The sequence below is a fragment of the Lynx canadensis genome, chromosome A3, assembly GCF_007474595.2.
Source record: "Lynx canadensis isolate LIC74 chromosome A3, mLynCan4.pri.v2, whole genome shotgun sequence".
In the NCBI taxonomy this organism is placed as follows: Eukaryota; Metazoa; Chordata; class Mammalia; order Carnivora; family Felidae; genus Lynx; species Lynx canadensis.
Window position 1 is genome coordinate 5,382,863 of NC_044305.1, and position 27,263 is coordinate 5,410,125.

The 27,263-nt window shown below is 50.1% G+C and overlaps 1 protein-coding gene across 2 annotated transcripts; it reads left to right on the forward strand.

Annotated features, from left to right (window-relative positions):
• CTCFL (CCCTC-binding factor like) lies at positions 1 to 26,729 on the forward strand. 2 transcript variants are annotated; one of them, XM_030308946.1, is made up of 10 exons: positions 1 to 537; positions 1,248 to 1,458; positions 5,480 to 5,650; positions 5,969 to 6,102; positions 9,080 to 9,200; positions 10,559 to 10,708; positions 12,860 to 13,020; positions 15,858 to 16,040; positions 21,622 to 21,745; positions 26,455 to 26,729. In XM_030308946.1, the coding sequence occupies exons 1-10, from the start codon at positions 1 to 3 to the stop codon at positions 26,598 to 26,600; spliced, it is 1,938 nt and encodes a 645-aa protein (XP_030164806.1). In that variant the 3' UTR covers positions 26,601 to 26,729. The 2 variants fall into 2 exon arrangements, with proteins under 2 accessions (XP_030164806.1, XP_030164808.1); XM_030308948.1 differs by lacking the exon at positions 26,455 to 26,729 and having other exon boundaries at positions 1,233 to 1,458; positions 21,622 to 21,830.
• The last annotated feature ends 534 nt before the right edge of the window (positions 26,730 to 27,263 follow it).

The following is a 27,263-nucleotide window of genomic DNA, read 5'->3' on the forward strand; positions in this document are numbered from 1 at the left end:
ATGGCAGGGACTGAGCTCTCCGTCCCTTCTGAGCAGTTTACCAAAATCAAAGCATGGGAGCTGATGCCACCAAAAGCCCTGGAAGTGGTGCAGGAAGAGGGAGCGTGCAGAGGGAGGGAATACCTGGGCCCCGGAAATGTGGAGGCCCAGGGCACCTATGGGCTCCTCGAGGCCAAGATGCTGGAGGGGGAGCGGGGGCTGGTGCTCACCGCGGACGAGAGCGAGAAGCACATCGTGACCCTGCAGACGGTGCACTTTTCCTCCGAAGACGTGCAGCTACAGGACGTCGGCTGGCTGACACTGCAGGGCCGGGAAGGGGTGCAGGGGGCGGTCCGGCAGGCCAGCGGCGGGGAGCAGTCTCTGCTGTGGCTGGACGAGGGGTCCCAGCAGTGCGTGGCCATTAGCATCCAGGAAGACGCGTACATTTTGCAAGAGCTGGAGGTGATGCACCTTCACGTTCTGGAGGGCAGTGTGGCCGTGGCCAGCGAAGACACCAAGTTTGTGGTGAGCTTGGCCGAAAGCACCGGGTGGGTCAAGGTACGGCCGGTTTTAACAAACAGACCCTGTACATAGAGGAAAAACTCCCAGCGGCTTTTCTTTTTTTGTGGTTGTTTTTTAAAAAGTGGCTCTTGGTGCGGTATTAGGTATGGACAAGCAGTTTAAAAATTGCACTTTAAAATTAAGCACGGTAAAAATAATGCCCTGGGAAGATCTTGGGAGACTTCTTTTCTTTCTTTTTCTTTTTTTGCTTTAATGTTTATTTTTGAGAGCGAGAGAGAGAATGTGGGGAGGGGCAGAGAGAGAGGGAGACACAGAATCCGAAGCAGGCTTCAGGCCCCCGAGCTGTCAGCACAGAACCCGATGCGGGGCTCGAACCCACGAACTGTGAGATCGTGACCTGAGCCGAAGTTGGGTCGGTCGCTCAATCGACTGAGCCACCCAGGTGCCCCCTTCATGTTCTTTTCTAAGAGCTTAAATAATTAGATTAGAATACTACAGGGTGCTGTGTGTGTGTTTTGTTTTGTTGTGTTTTAAAATTGTGTGACATTTTATTACCAAAACCCTTGATGGTTAGTAGTTATGGCTTAAGCATTTTGGTTGCACTGAATAACCTGTGCTTCTTTAGTTTTTTGTTCTTCTTTACGTATTCTGCGGTTTCATCACGGCAAAGAGTTTTATCGATTGTCATCGAGAGTATAGTATTTGTGTGAATACTCATTTTTGTTTATCAGCTTGAGAAAGGTCAGGGGGAGGACCAGCCGTCTGCTGAAGGAGGGTTCCGCGCCCAGACCCAGGAGCAGTTCTTTCTCGTGGAAGCCAAGCCTGGAGACAAAGGAAGTGACGAAATTGTTCTGACAATTTCAAACTTAAACGTGGGAGAACAGGAAGACAGACCTGCCTCCGGTCAAGGCCGTGTTGAAAAAGCCAACTCTACAAACAATCAGAAAAAGGCAAAGGGTAGGCTGGTTCGTTTAGCGTAAGAGACCCTGCGTCCCAGGGGGGCTGCGCTTTTGCTTCAGGGGAACGGGATGGGGGTTGAAATTTTATGGGGTCGCCTTTCGGTTGGCTTCCGAAATGTCAGGAAACGGCAGAAAATTTAAGCTAATGGTCTGTATGGGGAATCGAACCCCAAAGAGCTTTGTGTCTCAGACAGAAATGTTCTAAAGGCATTGTAAAAATCGTTCTGACAAGTGCTGCGTGAGAACAGAGAAGGTGGGCCCTGATCTGCCCCTAGTTTGCAGCTGGCGGGTGGAAACGGGAAGACGGGGGCAGGGGAATGCAGGGCTGATGGAGGTGAGGGCGAGGGCCTCGGGGCCGGGAGAAGGGGTGACAAGGCACCAGAGCGCCAGGCAGCAGAGCATCTGATGTTAGGTGAGGCTCAGGGAGAGGACTCAGAAACCATTAAGACGGGATCACCATTCCAGGCGGCAGGAGATGGCCCGTGGGGGTAGCTCCAGAAGTACATGCCTTCGTAGAGTGGACAGCTCCCGGAGAGCCCCATGGTGGGTGCTCAAAGAGGGTGATGAGGCCAGGTTAAGAAGGACCTTGAAGCTCTTAGAGTCACGTTAAAACCGAGGTTGCCTGGCGGCTGCCCACGAAACAAATTGACCCTCAAAAATTGTTGAGCTTTTTAGAAAATACCAGGGTCTCGCTTACTTAAATCAAGAGAGTTCGTCCCCCAAATCTCAGTTTCTAGCTCATTTCTGCAAAGTCAAATCTGGCAACGCTCGGCTGTTTCCTCTCAGCCGCAGGTGGCCGGGGTGGGGAGGTGACTCAGTTTCGAAAGTCACTTAACCTGATCTTAACCTGTGGGTAGAAGCATTCATTTGGGTTTATCACCTCTGGCCTCAGCAGGGCGTTGAGTTTGCAACCTTTGCTATGATGTGTGTCCCCGTATATAGCGTTTCTCCTGTATTTAAAGCAGGAGATTGTACCCCCAAATTCCCAATTCCTCGCTCGCTTTATTTTTAATATGTTCACAATTTTGTGCAACCCTCACCACTAATTCCAGGCTGTTTTCATCCCCCAAAGTATTCCCACGTAGCATTGGGACGTTCTGGACATTTCCCTTACATGGACTCGTGCACCTAAAACACGTGGCCTTTTGTGTCTGAGTGTCTTCCCTTGGCCTAATGTTTGCAAGCTTCGCCCACGTTGTAGCATTTATCAGGGCTTTGTTCCTTCATTCCTGAGTCGTACTGCGTCGTGGGTACAGCCTATTTTGTTCCCCTCCGTCCACCCATCGCCAGAGTGCCGCCGTGAACATTCGCGCACAGGCTTTTGTTGGAATGCTTTCTCTCTGTTCTTCCGGTTGCAACTCACGGTTGCAGCTGCCCCCATTTACAATCCCCCCAGCAGTGTCAGAGGGTTCCAGTGTCTCCACGTCCTTGCTGACACTTAACTTCCCGTCTTGAAACCACAATAGCCATCCTAGTGGATGTAAAGAGTTATCTCATTGTGGTTTTGATTTGCGTTTTCCTGGCGCCTGATGATGTCGCATATATTTTGATGTGCTTATTGGCCACTCGTAGATCTTCTTTGGAGGAATGTCTGTTGAAATTTTTTATTTTTTAATTGGTGCCTGTATTCGTTTCCCGGTGCCTGCCATAACAAAATACCGCAAGCTGGGTGCTGTAAACGACAAAAATGGATTCTCTCGTGGTCCCAAAGGCTGGAAACCTGAGATCGAGATCATGATGTTGGAAGGTTCTAGGAAAGAACATGTTCTGTGCCTTTTTCTGAGCATCTGGCCGTTGTCACAATCACGACATTTTTTAGCTTATAGATATATCACTGGTGTCTGCCCATGTTGTCACGTAAAACTCTCCTTCCCTGTGTGTGTGTCTCTCTCTCTGTTTCTTCTGTTCTCACTCGGGTACCAATCATACTGGATTAGGACCCACCCTTATCTGGCATGATCATCTAAAGTTGATGACATCTACAAAGGTCCTATTTGCAGGTAAGATCACAGTTACAGACATCTGCCGTTAGGATTTCAGTGTATCTTTTTGGGGAACGCAGGTCAACCCATGAACCTTCTGTTCCAAGTTTATTGGGTGTTGTTGGAATTCGTAAAGTGCTTTTTTCTGAAGCTGTTGAGATGACCGCGTTTTCCTTCCCCTTCCTTTTGTGAATATGGCGTGTTGCAGTGATTGGTTTCCATACGTCCCACCACCCTTCCATTCCTGGGATAAATTCCACTTGGTCCTCGTGCACAATCCTTTTAATGAGCTACTACTGGGTTTGGTTTATTGGAATTCTACTGAAGATTTGAAGATTGGTGTCTTTGGTGTCTGAGTAATGCTGGCCTCATGGAAGGGTCCTACTTTTTTGTGCCTGAACTTTGAAAAGGATTGATGTTAATTCCCTTTTTTTTTTTACGTTTTATTTATTTATTTTTGATGGAGAGAGACAGAGCACGAGTGGGGGAGGGGCAGAGAGAGACGGAGACACAGAATCGGAAGCAGGCTCCGGGCTCCGAGCCGTCGGCACAGAGCCCGACTCGGGGCTCGAACTCACAAACCGAGAGATTGTGACCCGAGCCGAAGTCGGACGCTTAAGCGACTGAGCCACCCAGGCGCCCCAGGATTGGTGTTAATTCTTTAAGCAGCTGGTAGAATTCTCCAGTAAATCCCTCTGGTCCTAGGGATTTCTTTGTGGGTAGTTTTTTTGATGAATGACTCAGTCTCTTTGTTTGCTATAGCGCTATTCCGATTTTCTGTTTCTTCTGGAGCCGGTTATGGTGGTTTGTGTGTTTCTAAGAATTTTCCATTTTCTCTGGGTTATCTGGTTTGCTGGCAGACAGTGGCTCGCAGTATTCTCTTATAACCTCTGTCCCTCTGTGCAGTTGGTAGCAATGTCCCCGCTTTCCCTTCCTGCTTTTGCTCATTTGACTTGTCTCGTTTGTTTCTCAGTTGCAAGTCCGGGTAAAGGTTTGTCAGTGGTGATCTTTTCAAAGAACCTATTTTTGCTTTCATCAGTTCTGTTGTTTTTCTGTCTTCGATCTCATTTATCTCCACTCCAGTCTTCATGATTTCCTTCCTTCTGCTAGCTTTTGGTTTAGATTTCTCTTATTTTTCTAGTTCCTCAGGATGTAAAGTTAGGTTATTGACCCGAAATGCTTTTTCTTTTTTAACGTAGGTGTCTACACCTAAAACTTTTCCTCCGAGCACTGCTTTCGCTACATGCTATAAGCTTTGGTGTGCTGTGTGTCACTTCCATTCAGCTCAGAGCATTTCGCAGTGTCTTTGTGATGTCGTCTTTGACCCATCGGTCACCTGTGAGCGTGTTGCTTAATTTCCACATATGTGTGAATTTTCCAAACTTCCTTCTGTTACCGATTGCCACTTTAGTGCCATCATGGTCAGAGAGCATATGATTTCTATATTTTTAAATTCATTGACACTTGTTTTGTGGCCTGACACGTGGCTTTTCCTGAGGAAGTTTCTGTTTGCACGTGAGGAGAATAACGTCCACTGTGCTGGTGTTGAGTGGTGTTCTGTAGATGTCTGTTACGTCTGTTTGGTTGATGGCGGGGGGTCTTCTGTTTCCTTGCTGATCCTCCGTCTAGTTGTCCTCTCCATTGTACAAAGTAGGGTGTTGAAATCTCCAAGCGCCTCTCTCCACCTTCACTTCTGTCAATTTTTGCTTCAAGTATTTTGGGACTCTGTTATTGGGCACGTGTATGTTTATAATTGTTCTACCTTTGTGATAGATCGAGTCTGTTATCGTTATATAACGTCCTTAATTGTCTCTTGGAACAGTATTTGCCTTAAGTCTGTTTTGTCTATTGCTAGAGTTGCCTCAGCTCTTCCGGTCACCGTTTGCATGGAACGTCTCCTGTTGGGTTACCATATTACGCGTAAAAAAAAAAACAAAAAAAGGATGTACCAAGTGACTTTGATGTGTTTCAGTGGAATTTCAACATCTAAACGAAAGATTTTTACAAATACACAAACTCTGTATCTTCTTCCTGCAGAAGCAAAACGACCCTTCTGCTGTGATAGCTGCGTGTTCACCTCTTCTAGAATTTCGAGTTTTAATCGTCATATGAAAACTCACAGCACCGAAAAGCCCCACATGTGCCACCTGTGCCTGAAAGCCTTCCGCACGGTCACTCTTCTGCGGAATCATATCAATACTCACACAGGTAAACCAGGGGAGAAGAATTATTTCCCATGAAGGATGCGTGTTAAGGTTTACGTACGAATGCGAATCCACCTATCTGCACTTGAGAGTAACATGCTTGTTTCGACCCCTTTGGTTTTGTCTTCTTCGATTGTGCTTAAAAACATCGAATGTTACAAAGATTTTCTTCTCACACGTGTCTGGGGGTAGTTAGGGTTTACAGGACCCCTTCTTCACTGTTAGAGCATTTTGAAACGGAGTCTAATTGATAGGTTATAAATCCCTAGGAATATTTGTGGTGAAGTCTTATCTGAAAAGGCTGAACTATGTGATTTTACAGGAACCAGGCCCTACAAGTGTGGTGACTGTGTCATGGCATTTGTCACCAGTGGAGAACTCGTCCGACACAGACGTTATAAACACACTCACGAGAAACCCTTTAAATGTTCCATCTGCAAGTATGCCAGTGTGGAAGTAAGTCCGTCCTTGTCCGTAGAGCTTTGTGGCATTCTTTCTCACTTGACACGGGGCGCCTGAGTGGCTCAGTTGGTTAAGTGTCCGACTTCAGCTCAGCTCATGATCTCATGGTTTGTGAGTTCAAGCCCCACGTCGGGCTCTCTGCTGACAGAGTTTGGAGCCTGCTTCAAATCCTCTGTCTCCCTTTCTCTCTCTGCCCCTCCCCTGCTCACACTCTGTCTCTCTCTCAAAAATAAACATTAGACAAGAAATTTAAAAACTTGACGCAAAAGTTAAGTCACACTAACAGAATCTCTTACAAAATAGGCTTCGCTAAAGATGTTATTGGTAGGAAATCTATGTGGGAAATGATACTCGTTTTTATTTTATACGTTTAAAATAGAAAATTGGATTTTTTTTTTTTTTTTGATTACCAACTCGTGAAAGCAACATGAAAGGTGTACGAATTACAAATACAATCACTTCTACTTGGGAAATAATTCTCAAGTGTGTTAAGTTCCGTGTGGTGTTCTGTGGAGTGTAGTCAGTTCTACAAAATCAAAATGTATTTGCTCTAACATAGAACACAGACTCAGTGTGGGTTTTTGCTGCAACTTTGGACCTTACCTCCGGGGCCCCTGGTCAGATATAAAGCGACCTGTGTGAGCATTCAGACACGGCCCGTTTCCTGTCTTAATTACGGACAGACCACCTTTCTCAGATTTCCAATTGTGTGTCGTGTTCCTTTGAATTCTCTTGTATTTATACTTTCTGGCAGGCCTAGCCGCACCCTAAATGAAACGACAGAAGAATGTGACACTTCCTTTCCAACGTCAGGTCTCTGCGGTCACCCTTTAAGGACTCGGCCCTCTGTCCTGAGTCTGAGCCCAGTTGGGAAGGGATCACACGCGCAAAAGGAACGGAGTTAAAGGGGAGGCCTCAAGTTTAAATACAGTCGTGGTGCAACCGTGTTTCATCAAGTAGGAAAGTTCGCGCACGGGGTCAGGATTTGGTTCCAGGAATTCTTTTCCCCCCACTGTTACTATTTTTAAAAATGATTTGCCATCGGAGTTAAAGGTGGTGGCTGCGTGTGGAAACCCCGAGAGGAGGTTTCAGAACTCAGAGCCTCCTGAGGACCCGAGGCCCGGAGTGGCCCCGTCGTTGGTGTCCTCCTGGCTCTCTGAGCAAGCTTGTGTGTTGGCAGAGGCCCTTCTCGGGGGTGGGCAGTCCGCGTGCAGCTCGAGGGCTGGTCGGCCTCGACAGAGGGACCCCCAGCCGCTGCCATCACCCCTTTTGTATAGTTTCCAAGCCTTTCCCTGCTGCTCGGTTCTGAGCGGGGAGCCGCCTAGGCCCCCCTCACCATCCCTTGACGCTTGGGCCACCAGGAAGGTACCGGAGCCGTAGGCAGATCACAGCGCTCCTGACACCTTGTCAACGCGCCTTGTCCCCTCCTCCCTTTGCAGCCACGGGGGACATCTGTCACAGCCGCCTTCGCTCCCTCTCACCGCTCCCCAAACTTTTTGTGCTGTTGTTGCTAAAACATCTCGCTTTGCCTTCTAATATACCCAAAGACGTCCACTTTTCTTCTAAAAATCCAAGCTGCATTTTTCGGTTTGGGCCTTGTTTTCCGTCCTAAGTCTTCTGTTGTTCTTGAATGTTCTCCAGGCTTCTGTATGCTTATCCCATACTGGGGAGCCAGACCCAAGTGCAGCCTTCCTGGGATGGTGCTCAGGGTTGATGCGGGCTTTCTGACCTCTGTCGCCTGAGTGTGGCTGATGGGGCCGTGTCCGCTAAAGGCAGATACGGGCCTGCCGTCAGCACACGCAGAAAAAGAGCAGTTCTAGAAGGCGCTCAGTCAGGCCAAAAATGATCAGATGGGAGGGAGTGTGTGGTTTGCCTTTTAACTAATTGCCTGGGGGGCGCCTGGGTGGCGCAGTCGGTTAAGCGTCCGACTTCAGCCAGGTCACGATCTCGCGGTCCGTGAGTTCGAGCCCCGCGTCAGGCTCTGGGCTGATGGCTCAGAGCCTGGAGCCTGTTTCCGATTCTGTGTCTCCCTCTCTCTCTGCCCCTCCCCCGTTCATGCTCTGTCTCTCTCTGTCCCAAAAAAAATAAATAAACATTGAAAAAAAAAAAATTTTTTAACTAATTGCCTGGGATATGTAGTTAATCAAATTAGAATTTGTTTCCTTTTACTTTAAAGTTTCATCTTATAAACAAATCACTAACACACAGAACCTGCCCTTGATAGAAAGCAAGCCCTCCCTTGGTCCACGTGCCATGGGGGTCCACAGAACTGTGAACTTGAAGGGCCCATAGGGAAACGTCCCATCAAAGACCTGATGCCTCAAGCTTCCTGCTTTATTTACGCAGACAGATGTTTTCTGCCCTCTGTGCACCGCAGCCTGATCTAAACTTTACAGCTATTGAATGCACGTTGCCTTGGAAATGCAAATAAAATCATGTATGGCTTTGAGCAGCTAGGGTTCAGTTTTCCCTTTGTAAAAGTGAAGTTGGACCTGAGAGTCTCTCGAAATGACTGCTCGTTATCCACAAAGGATCACACACACACACACACACACACACACGAGAAACTTCGTCCACGACAGAAAATAAAAATAACGACCGGTTCATGTTTTTCAGTGTGTGAAATACGCTCTGAGGTTAAACTCGAGCCGATTTCTGCATCTTTTATAACTCTGATTAGTTGAAGACTCACCGCTTTTTATTATTTTCTTTTTGTTCCTTTTAATGTTTATTGTTGAGAGAGAGAGAGAGAGAGAGAGAGAGAGAGTGCGAGCGGGGGAGGGGCAGAGAGAGGGGGAGACACAGAACCCGAAGCGGGCTCCAGGCCCCGAGCCGTCCGCACAGAGCCCGACGCGGGGCTCGAACCCACGAACCCGCGAGATCGCGGGCTGAGCGGCAGTCGAAGGCTTTGCCGACTGAGCCACCGCCCTGAGGTTTCGGGGGCACCAGCGGCCTTTCCTCTGTTCGCCAGGCGAGCAAGCTAAAGCGACACACCCGCTCGCACACGGGGGAGCGTCCCTTCCAGTGCAGCCTGTGCAGCTACGCCAGCAAAGACACCTACAAGCTGAAGCGACACATGAGGACACACTCAGGTGAGGACGGGCCCTGCGGGCGGCCCAGGGGCTCGGCCGGTGCCCTGTCTCCCCGCCGCCCAGTTAGAGCTCGGGCGGCAGAGTGAATTTCTTTGTGCTTTTCCCACACGGGGATCTGGATCCACACGTCTGCGCCTTTTTGGCGCGGAGGGAGGCCACGTGAGTACCGTGCTGGGACCCCGCGGGGCTAAGTAGGACGCCGTCCAGTGCCTGCTGGCGAGGCTTGTCGGGGAGCTCAAAGTCACATGCTTAACCGACCCTTCAGGGGTTTTTTTAAAGTTTATTATTTTATTTTGAGAGAGAGCTGGAGAGTGAGAGAGTAAGCAGGGGAGGGGCAGAGAGAGAGAGAGAGAGGGAGACCCAGAATCGGAAGCAGGCTGCAGGCTCTGAGCTGTCAGCACCGAGCCCGACGTGGGCCTCGAACACGCGGACCGCGGTATCGTGACCTGAGCCGAAGTCGGACGCTTAACCGTCTGAGCCACCCGAGGCGCCCCGGGGACCCTTCAGTTTTAAGGCAAAACGTAAAGTGTGCCGGTTTCGTGCCTCGTAATGCCCTTCACCTGTTGGCCCGTCCCTCGGCTGCCCCCCCCCCCGCCCCGTCCTGCGGAAACTACCAGTTCTCTGTATTTATGAGTCTGTTTCTGTCTGTTTTGTTCCAAAGATCCCGCATATAAGTGACAACATAGGTATTTGTCTTGGTCCATCTGCCTCTTTCACGGAGGCCGACGCCCCCTAAGTCCGTCTATGTTGCTGGAAATGGCAAGATTTCATTCTTGTTTTGTGGCTGAACGATATTCCGTTGTGTATTTACCACATCTTCTGTAGCCATCCATCTGTCGGACCCTGGGGCTGCTTCCGTGTCTCGGTGTTTGTAAATAATGCTGCAGTAAACGTACGGGGGCACATGTCTTTGCGAATTACTGTTTTCGTTTTCTTCGCATAAATCCCCAGAAGTGGCATTCGTGGATTGTGTGGTATTTCTAGTACTCGCTTTGTGGGTTTGTTTGTTTGCTTGTTTGTTTGTCTTTTTGGTACGAAGAATATGTTTCTGTGGACATCTCGGTTCTTGATGCCACGGCAGGAACCGGACAGCTAAGTGACGAGTCAGCCGCCAGATGTTAGGAGAGCCGCCCATCTGGGCCACTGTCCACACAGCCCTACTCGACCCAACGCTGTCTGTCTGGGCTTGATTCGGCAACCCGGCACAAACTGTGGGGCTAAACGGTTAAGGGAAGGGTGGAGAAAGGAGCCCTGGGGACAGCAGAAAAGCTTTCGGCTCCCAAGACCTTTGGGGGAGGTTCAGGGCTTGCTGGGCGAAGCCGCTGTGCAGAGGGTCACTTTTGTCATCCGTGTCACAGGTGAGAAGCCCTACGAATGCCACGTGTGCCACACACGCTTCACGCAGAGCGGCACCATGAAAATACACGTTCTACAGAAGCACAGCAAGAATGTCCCCAAGTACCAGTGTCCGCACTGTGCCACCATCATCGCAAGGAAGAGCGACCTGCGTGAGTGTCTGGCTTAATGAGCTTCCTTTAACTACGGTATTTGCGGGCTCCTCGGAGGCGCATCCTGGACCCTGGAGCCCTGGGCCTGGTTACAGGGAGGCAGCTGGGCTGCAGGACCTACTCCGGAAGAGGGAGGTTTTTTTCCCCCAGCGGTCCTGTGGCGCCATCTAGTGGCGAGACTGAAGAGGTGCGGTTTCACGGCTCGGCTCGGAGCGCTGGCCGAGGGCCCGTTCCGTTGCAGGTACACCTGATGACAGTCACAGGTATTTCAGCTCCTACAGCATTTGCACAGGTCTCGTTTCATCCCACCCTAGGCCTCCTTCTACAGATGAAGCAGATGATGAAGGAGCTTAGAGACATAGAGTGATCTGTCCCCAAGTCCCCCGAGTCCGGAGGTGCAGGGAGCCCGCAGGTGGCCTCGTTATAGGTTCTGACTCTGTTAATGTCCCCACCAGTGACGCTCCGTAGACTTTTCTTAGGCTCTTGCTGTAAGCCTCAAAAGTTCTGGCGGCCGAAGTGGCAAAAGTGAGGACCAAAACCAGTCCTCCCTTTAAGGAACTCCCTTCAGCAAAGGAGGCCAGCCAGGGCCTGAAATCCTTTATTGTGACATGGTTACGTCCCCTTCGTGGCACAAAACACCACAGAACCCGCCGTGAGCGACTCCGAATGCCAGGGTTAGGACTTGGGGTTTTAGCCTGCCCGCAGGGAAAACCAGGCATATTCAGCAGTGGGGTCGTGGTGGGCACAGCCGTCAGCGAATGAGCATCCCTGCTTTGTCTCGGGGTCCCTGGGCTTCCCATTTTCCGTGAACTTACTTCTTTTTCTAAAGTACGTAACGCTGTGATGCTCAAAACACGTTAGCAGACGTACAAGTCGCCGGTTTGCCCGGAGAAAACCCTGGAGACGAGGTGCACTGTTTGGAAAACATTTCTGAAAGGGTGAGGGTGTTTAATGAAGCTTTAACTATTTTTTTTGAAGTTTTTTTTTTTTTACATTTTATTAATTTTTGAGATAGAGAAAGCACAGGGGGGACAGAGAGAGGGAGAGAGACAGAATCCGAAGCAGGCTCCAGGCTCTGAGCTAGCTGTCAGCACAGAGCTGACTCGGCGCTCGAACCCACGAACCGCGAGATCATGACCTGAGCTGAAGTCGGACGCTCAACCGACTGAGCCACCCAGGTGCCCCAAGAAGCTTTAACTTTTAAAAATCTAGAACATTCTGTCAACGTTACTGGAGTTACCGGCGTGCCACAAAACACAGCCCAGTGGGACTTCGTAGGGCACAGGGGTCACAAGCCTGTTGCTGAGAAAGGAAACAAGTCTCTGACAGCTCGACAGAGTGATGTAGGTTACATCTCCTTTCAGCAGGTGGCCCTCCCCACGTACCCCTGTAAGATGCTTTGTGAGCGAGTGAAGTCTCCCTTCCTGCCGCTGTGGGAGAAATCAGACTCTTACATGCCTGAGACAGCACGACTAGGGTGCACCCCCACCAGCTGTCCCTTTTTGCTTGGCCTCTTACACAAAGGATCACAAACCACCGTGCTTCAGACTCCATTCAGCAGAAATTATTCCAGAGCGTGTCCAATCAGACCTTACCGCGAGTCCTGCATGCGTTAGGACAGAGGCAAAAACACGGCATTGACTCTTAACACAACACTTGGACTTTTTTTTTTTCAGTTAAAATCCAGAGGTTGTGTCTTTGTTATGTAAAACCACCGTAAGGTTCTCCTAAAAACCTGCCCACGCCTCGCTGATAAGGTTCTCAAGGCGCTTTGTTAAATGAACACAATAGGTGGGACGTGCCGTGCCTTAAGTGACATTGAAATCCATGTCAAAAGAGTCATTCCTGGGCTTGGCAGCCTGTGGTTCCTTCTGAGCAGTGCTGCACAGCACCCAGCAGGGAATGACTTCGTTCCCTGAGAGACACTTGGCAGTATCTGGAGGCATTTTGGTTGTCACAGCTGGGAGGAAAGGAAACTTAACTGGAATCTAAATATTCTCAGTGCCCAGGACACGCCCGCCCCCCCCCGCCACCCCCACCAAGAAGAAACCAGCTCCATAGCGCTGAGGTCTAGAAGCCCTGACTCAGAGGGGAGGGGAGAGTAGCTGACCGAACACCGTTCTGCCGTATAACGTTCTGTAACTATTCTAGGTGTCCATTTGCTCAACCTGCATACTTACAAAGCCACAGAAATGAAGTGCCGTTACTGTACCGCCGTCTTCCACGAACGCTACGCCCTCGTTCAGCACCAGAAAACCCATAAAAATGAGAAAAGGTTCAAGTGTGAATACTGCTCTTACGCCTGCAAGCAGGTACTCGGTTTCAGCCAGTTTGGGGAGGCGGTGGGAGGCAGTGGTGTACGGAGGGAGGGAGGGTTGGGGTTCCCCATCGCTTTGAAAATCGTGAAAAAAAAAAAAAAAGATCATGCTTTGGTGAGAGAGACGGTTCAGAATAACCCGAAAGCATCCGTGAGCCAATACTTGAAAGCAGCACTTCGTCAAAGTGCGGTTTACAGACCCCTGGAGGTCCCTGCAGCCAGTCGGGGCCGTGAGATCAAAGTTCTTGTCATTAGATGACTGATTCATGCCGATACATTATTTGCCCTTTTCACCGTGTTGACATCGGCCGTGAAGGCGCCACAGCAGCAGAGGTGACTGAGAACAAGCAGAGCAGTCACCCCAGGCTGGTCCGGCGTCTGCTGTGTTCTTCACCTTCATGCACAGCCGCAAAAGTGAAGGGTGGTTCTACTTAAGAATGTCCTTGATAGAGAGTAACAGTTCTCAACTTCATTCAGTCTTGACCCAGGATACTCATCTTTTTTTTTTCTTTTTTTGATGTTTATTTGTTTTTGAGGGAGAGAGAGAGAGTGTGAGTGGGTGGGGGCAGAGAGAGAGGGAGACACAGAATCCAAAGTAGGCTCCAGGCTCCCAGCTGTCAGCACAGAGCCCAACACGGGGCTTGAACTCATGAACCTGAGATCATGACCTGAGCCAAAGTTGGACGCTTAACTGACTGAGCCACCCAGGTGCCCCTAGTTACTCATCTTTGAATAACAGAGCCCCTGTGCTGTCTTCCAAAGCACAGCATTTGTCTGCAGGGAATCACCTGTGGCATTGTGTGAGTTGCCAGCCCAACTAGCCACTTTTTTCGTGAACTGCTGTTTTCACTTGGGAGAACAAGGGATAGGCAAACTCTGCTGCTTCAGTCATTGGACATTTGGCAACATGCAGTGCCTTTTTCTTGAAAGTAAATGAAGTGAGGGGCGCCTGGGTGGCTCAGTCGGTTGAGCGTCCGACTGCGGCTCAGGTCATGATCTCACAGTCTGTGAGTTCGAGCCCCGCGTCGGGCTCTGTGCTGACAGCTCGGAGCCTGGAGCCTGCTTCGGATTCTGTGTCTCCCTCTCTCTCTGCCCCTCCCCCGCTCATGCTCTGTCTCTCTCTCTCTCTCTCTCTGTGAAAAATAAATAAACGTTTAAAAAAAAAAAAGTAAATGAAGTGAGTCCGTCACTTCAAAGAAAATGTGGTTGCCAGAGATACAATCTCATCTGTCAGGAGGAAATTACAATTAGAAATCTGTACATCCACCACCATGAGCTTGACAAGCTTTCTGACACTTGAAGACTTCTCTAATGAGATGGGAGTGATTTTAAGAAAGCGTTTTTTTATGTAGTGGAGTGAAGTGTGACAACGTTTAGAAGCCCTCCATAACTCGGTAAACTGATACTTTTCCAAATGACCAGTCTGTTATTTTAGAAAATCATGCATAGATAGAAGATTCACTCAAAGTATAAGATCAATGAATTTTCATGTAATGGAGTACTAAAAGGACCCTCTTCCCCACATGTCTTTCCTCTCACCCTCCCTCCCAGGACAGCATCGCTCAGTCCCACGTTGAAAGTCAAGGTCCCACCAGGGCCACGCTGTCCTGGAAGGGGGGTGGAGGCAAGACGTGTGGGAAGAGAGCACCCCCAAGAGAAAACCTTGTAGAAATATAGTTTGGTTATGAACGGTAACACAGAAGTGGGTGTGTGTTTCCTCTGCATGGTCATAGCATTTTTTTTTTAATTTTTTTTTAATTTTTAACATTTAGTTATTTTTGAGACAGAGAGAGACAGAGCATGAACAGAGGAGGGGCAGAGAGAGAGGGAGACAGAGAATCTGAAACGGGCTCCAGGCTCTGAGCTGTCAGCACAGAGCCCGACACGGGGCTCGAACTCACGGACTGTGAGATCATGACCTGAGCCGAAGTCGGTCGCCCAACCGACTGAGCCACCCAGGCGCCCCGGTCATAGCATTTTAAATAAAACAAATAAAATGGGTACTTTCGCTTGACTTTATATATATTTTTGTCCTGCTTCTCCAAAATTTTTTAAAGCTTATTTATTTATTTGAGAGAGAGAGAGAAAGGGAGAGAACGGGGGAGTGGCAGAGAGAGGGAGAGAGAGAATCCCAAGCAGGCTCCACACTAAGTGCGGAGCCTGACACGGGGCTTGAACTCACGAACGGTGTCATCATGACCTGAGCGGAAACCAAGAGTCAGATGCTTAACCGACTGAGCCATCCAGGTGCCCCGGCTTCTCCAGGTTATTTACTTGGGTCAATCTTAGGTAAAATTCCTAATCATTTCTTTGCTAAGAACAGTTATTATCAGCTTTATGCTTTTAAATGGATATTGAGGTTTGTCCTAATATTTATCAGGAAGTTAAGAGGCGTAAGGTACTTCCGATGCCAAATAGCCATGGAATTGAAACTCTGATGTTAGATTTTAAGTTTGCAGGTTCCTTCCGCCCTTTGTAAACTCGGGTCATTGCAGATAGTTCTAGAAGAAGGGCGGCTAGTCCATGAGGCCTCTTGGAGGGACAAATGATTATCGTTTCCCTCCCGAAGGAACGTTCTACCACATTCCCTGAGGGGCTGTGGGACCCGCGAGGCCCTCATCAGTGGCCTGATGGCGGACAGGTTTGCTTCCTAGATAGCCAGACCGTGCTGCCCGCGTCACTAACCGCACTGACATTGCGTGTGCCGTCATTTTTCGTAATCGCGCATTCATCCTTAGGGAGGGAAAAAGGTGTATGAGAAATAACGTCAAGGACTGAAAACAAAATCCCCGTAAATATTAAACCTCTCATTTCCCTCCCCTCCTCTCCTAGGAACGCCATATGACCGTTCACATACGTACCCACACCGGAGAGAAACCATTTACCTGCGTCTCGTGCAATAAATGTTTCCGACAGAAGCAACTTCTAAACGTGCACTTCAGGAAATACCATGATGCAGACTTCATCCCGACTGTTTACCAATGCCCCAAGTGTAGCAAAAGCTTCTCCCGCTGGGTAAGCTCACTTAACTCACAGTAAACCTCACTTCTTGCAAAGATTCCTCTGTTTCACAGGCTCTGACACACTCAGGGAGTTTAAACCCAATTATAGAAACTTGCCAGGGCTTAAGACGGCATCTGCCTGGCCTCGGGGAAGTGGTTATTCGTTTGTTTGGAGTCACAAAGCTCTTGCAAATCGTATGAAAGTGTGGTCTCCCCTGTCCATGAAAAAAGACGGCTCTACAAACAAAACCTTGCAAATGGTTTTAGAGAATTCTCATACTCCCTGGAGTCGGCAAGAACCACTGCTCCTAAATGTAACATTTTAACATTGTTCCTGTGAATTAGATTTAGGCTGTTTCCCAGAGAGGATGCAATTTTCGAAATGTCTTAGAGATGTTCTTCAAATAGTATTGTTGGTACTCTGCTAAGAAACGTGTTTACTCTTCGACGTTATTCTCTTTAGGTGCTGTGTGAGTGATCTGTTGCCATATGACAAATCGTTTCGAAACTTAGTGGCTTAAAACAACATTTATTTCCTCACACTTTCAGTGGGTCAGGAATTGGGAGGGGCTCGGCTGGGTGGGTCTGCTTCATCGTCTCTCAGGAGGTTACGGTCAGGATGTCATCAGGATGTCCACACCCAAGATGGCGCCCTCCCATGGCTGTTGGCAAGGGTCTTCAGTTCCTCACCACGTGGACCATTCCATTGGGCTGCTCAAGGGGTCTCATGACCCAGAGTAAGCGAGAGGGAGCAAGGGGGAGGCCACTGTGACTTTTGTCACCTACTTTTTAAAGTGACCCATTACCTCTGTTCATTAGAGATGAATCACTAGGGGTGCCCTGGTGTCTCAGTCGGTTAAGCGACCGACGGGCTCAGGTCACGATCTCGTGGTTCGCAGTTCGGGAGTTCGAGCCCCGCAGCGGGCTCTGCACTGATGGTGTGGAGTCTGGTTGGGATTTTCTCTGTCTCTCTCTTTCTGCCCCTCCCCAGCTTGTGCACGCTCTCGATCTCTCTCTTTCTCTCAAAATAAGGTAATAAACATTAAAAACTTTAAAAAAGAAGCAAATCACTAGGTCCAGCCCACACCCAAGAGGTGGGGGATGAAGTTCCCTTTGAAAGAAAGAGTGTCACAGAATTCGTGGACATTGAAAAAAATACCGCAGATGATGAGCCAGATTTCTAGACAGCGTATATGCTCCAGGCTCACTTCATAAAAGTTCTGAATTATCTGTAGTTGACTATTTTTGTGGGGAAAGCTTTATACCTTTTCTCTTTGTGTTTTTCTGGGTAGTGTAGTGGGGTAATTCCAGAGTGTTAATACTCTTAGTTCAAAATTTCAAATACAAGTTGTGACAACAGTCCGAAAACAGCATTCATACAGACTTAGCATTGTCAAGAGTCAACATTGGAAAGATTCTACCTTTTGGTGGGAAGAATAAGAAAACAGAGAAGGGGTTGAGTCAGCCTCATAGAATTCCTCCGAGCAAACAGTCAGAAGTCTTGAAAGTTTTTCTTGCATTCAAGAGAGCGCATGGGGACTTGGATCTAGAATACAGACATCCCTCGGAGATATTGCAGATTGAGATATTGAGATATTGCGGTAAAGCAAACGTCACAATAAAGTGAGTCAAAAGAATGGTTTGGTTTCCCGGGGCATACGAAAGCTACGATGATGCTGTGCCGTAGTCCATTAAGTGTCCAATAACAGCATGCCTTAAAAAAAGCATATATCGTAATTTAAAAATACTTCACGGCTGACAAATGCTAACCACCAGAGCTTTCGGCAAATTGTGATAGCTGATCACTGGTCACCGTAACAAATATAATAATAACCAAAAAAGCTTGAAATATTGTAAGAATTGGAGCCCTCCTCCGTTGCTGGTGGGATTTGAAATAGGTGAGGCCATTGGGGCCCCTGGGTGGCTCAGTCGGTTGAGCGTCCGACTTCGGCTCAGGTCACGATCTCATGGTCCGTGAGTTTGAGCCCCGTGTCGGGCTCTGTGGTGACAGCTCCGAGCCTGGAGCCTGCTTTGCATTCTGTGTCTCCCTCTCTCTGCCCCTTGCCCGCTCATGCTCTGTCTCTCTCTGTCTCTCAAAGGTGAACAAACGTTAAAAAAAATTAAAAAAATAATAATAAAGCTAGAGTAATCACAGCAGGGTGTGTTAGTGAAAGACCAGACACATGGGTGGAGCAGAGAGCCAGACAGACCCTGTGAACACGGTCTGCCGATCTCTGACCAAGGAGCAAAGGTGATGCAATGGACAAAATACCACCTTTTCAGCCAACGTACTAGAGGAACTTGAATCCACGTGGAAAAAAAAAAAAAAAACAAAAAACCTAGACCAAGACCTTATGCCTTTCGCAAAAATTAATTCAAAATGGTCACAGACCAGGGCGCCAGGGCGGCTCAGTCAGTTAAGCATCCGGCTCTTGGCTTCAGCTCAAGTCATGATCTCGCGGTTTGTGAGTTCGAGCCCCGCGTCGGGCTCTGTGCTGACAGCTCGGACCCTGGAGCCCGCTTCGGATTCTGGGTCTCTTCCTCTCTCTGCTCCACTCATGCTCTGTCTCTCTCTGTCTCTCAGTAATAAAAAAAGTTAAAAAAATTAAAAATAAAATAAACTGAACAATTTCTGATTGGAGAAGACATGCCACAGACAGGGAGAAAATATATGCCAAAGTCACCTCTGATGGAGGACTGTCGTCCAGAATACACAAAGAGCTCTTAAAACTCAAAATCCTAAGGAAACAGACACCCCCGTTAACAAATGGGCCGAGGACGTTGTTACATACAGACCCCTCACCCGAGAAGACGCACCGGTGGCAGATAAACCCGTGAAAAGATGCTCCGTGTCGTACGTCATCAGGGAAATGTAGTTAGGACGAGACCCCACCACGTACCTATCAAAATGGCCCAAATCAGGAACCCTGACGACCCCAGATGTCGGCGAGGATGTGAACAGCACAAGGTCTCATTCGTTGCTGGTGGGAATGCGACGTGGCACGGCCTCTTGGGAAGAGTTTGATGGTTTCTTACAAAACTAAACGTAGTCTTACCATACGGTTCAGCACTCACACTCCTGTTCCCCCGAAGGAGTAGAAAACGTAAATCCACACAGAAACCCACACGTGGGTGTTCGTAGCAGCTTTATTCCTAACTGGCAAAAGTCGGAAGCAGCCAAGACACCTTCCAGTAGGTGATGGATAAGTGAACTGTGGTCCATCCAGACGATGGAGTGTTATCCAGGGCTGAGAAGAAACGAGCCATCAAGCCATGCAGCCATGAAGACAGGGAGGAACCTTAAGCGCGTATTACTAAGTGAACGAAGCCAATCTGGAAAGGGTATGCGCTATGATTCCAATGATGCGACGTTCTGGAAAAAGCAGAACTGTGGAGACGATAAAAAGATCGTGGTTTCCAGGGGTGGGGGAGCAGGGATGAACAGATGGAGCACGGAGGGTTTTTTAAGGCAGTGAAACCAACCTGTGTGATACTAGAACAGTAGATGCTTGCCATTATACGTTTGTCCACATGCACAGAATGAACAACACCAAGAAGGAACCCTCGTGTAAACTGTGGACTTTGGGCGATTATGACGTGTCCAAGGAAGTTCATCAGGTTGTAACAAATGTACCCCCGGTTCTGGTGGGGGTGCTGATAATGGGGGGGGGGGAGGCTGTGCCGGTGGGGGCAGGGGTATAAGGGAAATCTCTGACCTCCCTCCCAGACGCGCCATGAACCTAAATCTACTTTAAAATATGAAGTCTTTAAAAATAAATAAGCGCCTCTCGGGATATTTGAATCCAATTTAATTTCTAGAAAGTAAATCACTCGCAAACTTCCATTCTTTAACACGCAACAGGCAAGTGTATCTCCGTGCCTGAATGTCACAGGGCAAGGCCCCCTGCCTCCCCAGTAAAGGACCCGTGCCCTGGATTCCAAATGCTCGCTCCCTCCTCTCTTGAGAAACATTCCTCTGACACATGTCTGTCCTATCGCTCTGCCCTCTGAGTCGCAACTAATCTAAACATCATACCGGTTTACTTAAGATCTTAGCCCATTTACTGTTTAAAGGCTAGACGTGTTTTTGCTTATTAATCCAAAACCGACGCCCGGAGTCGTTAGCCAGGAGCCTCATGAATTTGGGGGAAGGTGGTGTGTGTGTGCATGTGTATGTGTGTGCTTGGCTGGGGAAGGGGCCATTGTTGTCGTCATAGTCTCGAATCTGTGGCCCCCGAAGGCTTAGTTTGTGCACAGTCATCATATAAACCCAGGGACTGGACAGCGTTCTTCTGTATGGGGCCGGTAGTAATATTTTCAGCTTCACAGACCATTTTCTGGCCCAACTGCTCAAGTCTGTTGGAGCCCCCAAAACAGCTATAGACGGACAATTCATAAATGAATAGACACGGCAGTCTTCCAGAAAACTGGATTGAACCCTTGGGTCATTGTTTTCCCACCCGGAATGGAACCAGTTTAAATGACCTGTAACATCCCCCTTCTCCTTACACATGAATCCTTCCCCTTCTGCCCATAAACCAGGACGGTCCAGTGGAGCACCCACTTAAGCTGCAGTGGAAATTAGGGGGGAGGTTTTATATAATCACCAAGTTGAATGGCACGTCAGCAGTATCTTACTTTAGCATATGAACTTTCCAAACGAAAAAATTTCTAGCTTAATTTAAACCATCCTAAGTGTTCGCACGTAAGAATACATTGGTGAATAGTCTTGATCGAGAAATGTCTGACTTCCCTTTTAATTCTGAGTGTTGTGTATACATTCAGTTGCCCCTTGTGGGGGCAAGTGACCATGTGACTCCGTCGGTTAAGTGTTCGATTCTCGATTTCGGCTCAGGTCGTGATCTCGCAGTTTGTGAGATCGAACCCCAAGTCAGGCTGTGTGCTCAGAGCACACATTGGGATTCTCTCTCTCTCTCCCTCTCTGCTCCTCCCCTGCTTGGGCACTCCTTCCTCTTTCAAAATAAACAAACATTAAAAAAATAACCCCACGCATGTTAGATCAGGAGAGGAGCTGGCAGGCCAGTAAAATATACATGCTATGTTACATATTTTCTTAAAATTGACAATCTATTGAATTTCTGGCTCAACATCAAACCTCACTTTGGACAGGGGACGCATTCTAGAAGAACAGATTTTGTCTTCTCATTGACCTCTATGATAAAAAAAAAAATTGGCTAGACCTAAACACAACAGAGGGGTCCCCTTTTATTTTATTAAAAAAGTTTTTTTTAATGCTTATTTATTTTTGAGAGAGAGACAGAGCGTGAACGGGGGAGGGTCAGAGAGAGAGGGAGACACAGAATCTGAAACAAGCTTCAGGCTCTGAGCTGTCAGCACAGAGCCCGACACGGGGCTCGAACTCAGGAACTGCGAGATCCTGACCTGAGACCAAGTCGGACGCTCAACTGACTGAGCCCCCCGGGGGCCCCTAAAAGCCACCTTTTATTGTGCAAGACTCTACCAGGTACATGTTGCCCCATTTTCCCGTACCCGGGTCTCTAACTGCGGAATTTGAAATGACATTTCCGCCGGTGATGCTGACTCCCATGTGCTCTGTGTCGTCTCGCCGACAGAATAATATGCAGAGACATTCCGCGAAGTGTGACGCGGGCCAGGGAAAGCCGGCCGCCTCGGGCAAAGTGAGAAGAGTGAAGAGGAGAAAGCTGGCCGTCCTGAAAGAGGCAGGAAAGGAAGACGGTAACTCATTTTAAACAAACTGGGTTTTAATTTGAGAGTGATCTCCTTGTTATCGCTTCCCGGGTGCTGAGTGGTCCCGTGCAGGGGATTCACCCAGAAGCCCTAAATGCCTGTCCCCGAAAGGTCCTGGGCCCAGCCCTGTTGCCGCTCCCTGCCACCTCGGGCAGGTGTTGAACTTCAGTTTGCCCCCTCTGGGTCATTGGCAAAGTGGAAGCGATTACTCGCGCAGGTGCAGAGAGCCCCAGGAGGCGTCCACGGCTCTTGTCACCGGGGTTCCTGGCAGACAGTCTAGCGAGGCTGAAGGCCGCCCTCTTCTGGAAGCCGGTGGCCTGTCACCTCTGCCTGGCAGAACTTCTGGGGCGCCGTGTGCGTGTCCTGGGGCTGCTACAGCAAATGGCCACACGCTGAGTGTCTCAGAGCATCACAGGCTCACTGTCTCCTAGCTCTGGGGCCCGGAAGTCCCAACTCAAGGTGTCGGAAAAGGTTGTCTTCCTCCTGAAGGTTCTGGAGCGATGCCCTCCTGCCTCTCCCAGCTTCTGGTGGCTCCCGGGGTCTCTCGGCCCATGGCCACATCTCTCCAGTCTCTGCCTGTGTCTTTGCACGGCTTTCCTTCCTCTTCTGTCTCTCGTTGTCTTTCTAAGGACACTTGTCACCGGATGTAGAGCCTGTCTGAAAGCTAGAATGATCTGTTCTTGAGACCCTTAACTTCATCGTATCTTCAAAGGCATAAGGTTACATTCACAGCTTTCAGGGGTTAGGATGTGGACGTATCTTTTTGGGGGGTCGCTCTGGGCATCACAGTCTTTATCGTCTGGCCTCCGGGAGCCGACGTGGGTTCCCAGGTTAGAGCAAAATGGGCCTGAGTCCAGCGTGCCCTCTAAGATGTTCTGCTCCACGAGGGGACAGACCTAGTGCTCCGTGCAGGCGTTCCGTTTACGTCCTCTATTCCCTTCATGAGGATCCTAGACCTGGAGAGATCCTAGACTGAGACCACACGACCTTCCCGCAAAAACAAACGGAACATGTTTGCGTGGCCTCCTTATTCTAAAATCCCCTACATTTTGATCCCAGCCCCAACCCTCGAGCAGCGAATGTTCCCGCAGATGGCAGTCAGCCCTTTCCCTACCTCAGAGTCACCTGGTACGATAAGGGAATGGCCCGGCAGAATTTGAATTCCGGGTAAACAGTGAATACGCGTTTAGGGTGAGTATATCCCATGCGCTGTTTGAGATATACTTGTACTAAACAGTTACGCATCGTGCTTGGAACGTGGACAGCCGGGCTGGAGTTCTTCTGACCTGGGCTCTACAACCTGCTCAGGCCTTCCTCAGTGTTCCTGAGTCTTCCTACCGGGGGCCGGAGCTCCAGCCCTCCTCCACCAGCTCCCGGCTTCTCCAGCAGCAGGGGCAGGTCAGCCCGCGGTGCTTGGGGGGTGACCCAGAAGAGAAGTGACGGTCACAGCATGGATATAAAACTGACGGTGTCATGAATGCCACCTTCCGTGGTTTCCCCGAGGAGCGCCACCGCCCCTCCTGTCCCAGGTGTGAGGCCCCGCGGTGACCCTGTCCCCGCTCCCGACTCCACACTTCCCCTCCCTCTCCTGCTGGAGAAGCTCCTCCTGCCTGCCTGCCAGCCTGGGACACACGCGAGAGGCCTAAGGAGAAACGAACCCCCGCACGACGCCCACCCCTCCTGGTCCACAGAACTCCCATCACGTTCACCACGGACTCGCCCCCGCCCCTCCCGGGTCCCTCCATCTGGCTCCGGCCCCAGCACACCACTGGGGCCACCAGGGGCTCCCTGTGACCACGTCCCGCTGGCCTCTCCCTGCTGCAGCCATAGGGCCACCGACTGGTCCCCCTCTTGACCCTCTCCCCTCTTGCTTGCTCAACAGGCATCCATCCTTCTGGAATTTTCTCTGGCTCCTCCAGCCACCTCACCTTCTCCTCTTCTCCTCCCCACGGTTTTTCTCGCCTTCAGTCCGCCTCGGTACCACGTCCACACCTGCATACACGACTCTCACCCTCTCCCGTGGCAGGTCACTGGTGGTCTGGGACCGCAGCCCCCACGTAGCCTCCGGAGGCTGAGGAGCGAATGTCCCGCTGCCTCGTGAGCGTCTCCCCCCTGCTGTCTCAAACCCAGTTCGTCTAAAACTGAAGTCTTGACACCCCGCCGCTGCCCCCGCCCCCACCCTCAGCCTCGTTCTCTCCTGCAGGCTTGATCCACGCTAGGGTTGGAAGCCAGGGCACCCAGGCAGCTGCCTCCCCTGCTGCCGTGGACCGGGTCCACCTGTCTCCCCAGGTCTGGGACCCCGTCTCAGCACCTGTCCCCCATCCTCGCTGCCCACCACCTGAACCCCTTCTCTGTGCACCAGCACTCTGAAGACGGGGCCTTGGGTGTGGCCAGCCGCTCCCCGCCCCCCCACCCCAGCCAGGCCAGACTCACCCTCTCCTTTGCCCGGCATTCCTGGTAACTCGTCCACGGACCCCCAAGATCTCAGCCCTGACCCTTGACCAGGTAGCCCCGCCTCACGTACACCCCGGGCCCGGGCCTCTGCTTTGCACACCCCCACCTGGTGCTCAGCGTCACAGTTATCTGCTTCTTCAGTGCCCGCTCCCACCCGCACTGAGCTCCCCTCCAAGGCGGGCCTGGCCCTCGGGTCCACACCAGGCCTGGCGTGAGCAGGGTTCATCCATTCCCACTTACGATCGAAAAATGAGCACAGCCCTTTACGGGACAAGACAAGTAGGTGAAACCCAGCTCAGATCTTCCAACCACCGTATAGAGATGCAGAGGCCAGGCTGCTGGGATCCTTGCTCCCGCTGGGACGGACCCTAAAGCGTCCATACACATGTATGACTTCCCGGTTAATTAGGCACCCAATGGCTCCCGCTTCATACCTAAATGCAGTATTTTCTTTTCATTATCTAGTAAACCAAGTCCTTAAAAAAACCTTTGACCAAATTTCATCCGAATAAGCCTTCCGTAGAAGATCAAATGATTGGGGACGGACTAAAGGTTTTTGAAAATGTCACCCGTGGTCCGTGACCTGTTCGCAGTGGGGCAGAGTTAGAGCGTCACAGCCTCCGTGCTGGCCACAGGCCCCCGTGGTTGGGTGACTGCCCCTGCCAGCACTGACCCTGAGCCTCCTGGACACTGGCCGGGAAATAAATGAAGAGTGAAGTCACAGGGGTGAAAAGCGGGTCCACATCTCTGCCCCCTCCCGCTGGGGCTCGGGCTGGTGTTTGAACAGGAGCACCACTTGGAGCAGGTCACCTGGGCACCAGGGGCACCTGGGAATGCTGCCTGCCCGGCGCGCTCACCTTCCAGAAGGACGGAAACAGGAAGGCCCTCCCGGGTTTACTTTAACACGCGGCGCGTATGAAAACATTTCTCGTACTTTTTTTAATGTTTATTTTTGAGAGAGAGAGAGAGAGAGGGCACGAGCAGGGGGAGGGGCAGAGACAGAGGGAGACCCAGAATCCGAAGCAGGTTCCAGGCTCCGAGCCGTCAGCACAGAGCCAGACGCGGGGCTCGAACTCACGAGCTGTGAGATCAGGACCTGAGCCAAAGTCGGAGGCTTAACCGACGGAGCCCCCCAGGCGCCCCTCAAATTGTGGATGGTCAGCTGTTGGACCCCAAGCAAAGCGTGAATTGAAACGAGTAACCCAGCTTAATGTTAGCAAAAACTACGACTTTGCACATCAAAGGTTTCGCACCTGTATTATCCAGATAATGGTCTGGCGTCTACTCCGCTGGGCCGGCGGGTCAGCTGTAGGCCACCTGGCTGTTCAGGGTAGGTCTTTGCAAGTGGCAGTTCCTTTGCGTTTGTAAGAACTCCGTCTTCGTAAGAACTCGGTCTTCGTGCTCTCCCCACACTCCCCACCCCCCCCCCCCAAAAAACCACAAGCAAACACATCTTCAAATGACCTTGAACCGACAGGAGGTAAAGCTTCGGTAGGCGTGGGCTCTTTGCCGCTCCGTGGGTGTTCTTGGGAAGTAATTTGGGAAATAGGGAGAGGGATGAAAATACTCGGATTTACAGCGATCTTCTATTTTTAAGCGCCCAGGGTTGGGCTGGCTATAAGCCGCAGGAGGGTGGGCGGGCTGGTTGTGGATCTGGGCGCGGCTCACAGGGTGCACCCAGCCGACTCTGCCCGAGTTCCCTGGCGGTAAGGACAAGTGCCCTGAGAGCTGCTGGCTGTCTTCCTTTCGGTGGTGTCGTTCCACGGGCACTGAGGTGAGACAGGTGAGGGGCTCAGCCACCCTCTGGGTCTGTAGGATCTGCCCTCAACCTACAGCAGTGGCTGTCAGCGGGGGCCCTTCTGCTTCCCAGCAGACGTATGGCCATGCCCGGAAACGTGTCCGGTTGTCCCAAGTGAGGAGGAGCGTTCTCCTGGCCTCCAGAGGGTAGAGGCCAGGTGTGCCCCCAAACACCACAACGCACAGGACAGGCCCCCAGTGGAGAATTGGTCCAGCCCTAAAAGCATAGAGGGCTGAGGTTCAGAAACCCCTGACTTCACGCCCATAGGTCCCATCAGATTACTTGTACTGTCTTATAAATGGAAAGAATCATTTTCTAAAATGTTTGCTGCTATGTTACAAATCAAAGGACTCTTTCCAAAATGTAAATGCACTGATTTTTTGGACTTTATTTTAAGTTTGCCAAAACTCTGCCTTCCCCCCCCCCCCCGCCCCAGCCCCAAAAGACGCCACTAAGGAGGTATCTGCTGTGAGCGTGAAGCAGTACCCGGGAGAGACGGTTCCAGTCTGTTATGGAGGCATCGCGGTCGGAAACAAGGGCCTGGACGAAGACCTGAGCTGTGAAATGATCCTCCAAATGATGGACAAGTGACAGAGCTTCCCAGTTCGCGTTCGTAGCAGTCAGTTCTCCGACAAGTTCGAACTTTGCGGCACGTTCTTTGAAACAAGTTCATGACGATGGACGGTCTCGGTTTTTCCCAAGTGTGAGGTTAGTGCCCAGAATTCTTTGCCTATTTTTTTGGACTCGATATTTAAACACAAAAAACACTGCAGGTGTTTCATAAAAGGCCCAAATCTTGAATTGGAGGATAAAACCTCAAAGCTATGAATTCACTCACTTGATCCTGCCGAGGTGGCCTGCAATGAAGGGGCCGTGATTTGGGGCCGTAATAGTTATGCAGTTGTAGCACTAAGACTATTTAGTGCTTCAGCAAACAGCCAAAGCTGGGTACTTTCACCATTACATTTCTTTTTTTTTTTTTTAAGTTTTAATTAATTTTTGAGAGAGAGAGAGAGAGAGGGAGACACAGAATCCAAAGCAGGCTCCAGGCTCCGAGCTACAGAGCTCGAACCCACGAACCGTGAGATCATGACCTGGGCTGAAGTCCGACGCTTAACTGACTGAGCCACCCAGGCTCCCCTCACCGTTATAGTCCTAACATGAGTTTTTAAACCTAAACAACTAGTTTGATACCGTTTTTTAAAATACAAATGAATTTTCCATAAAATTTAAAGTCACCGTAATACCTTCAAT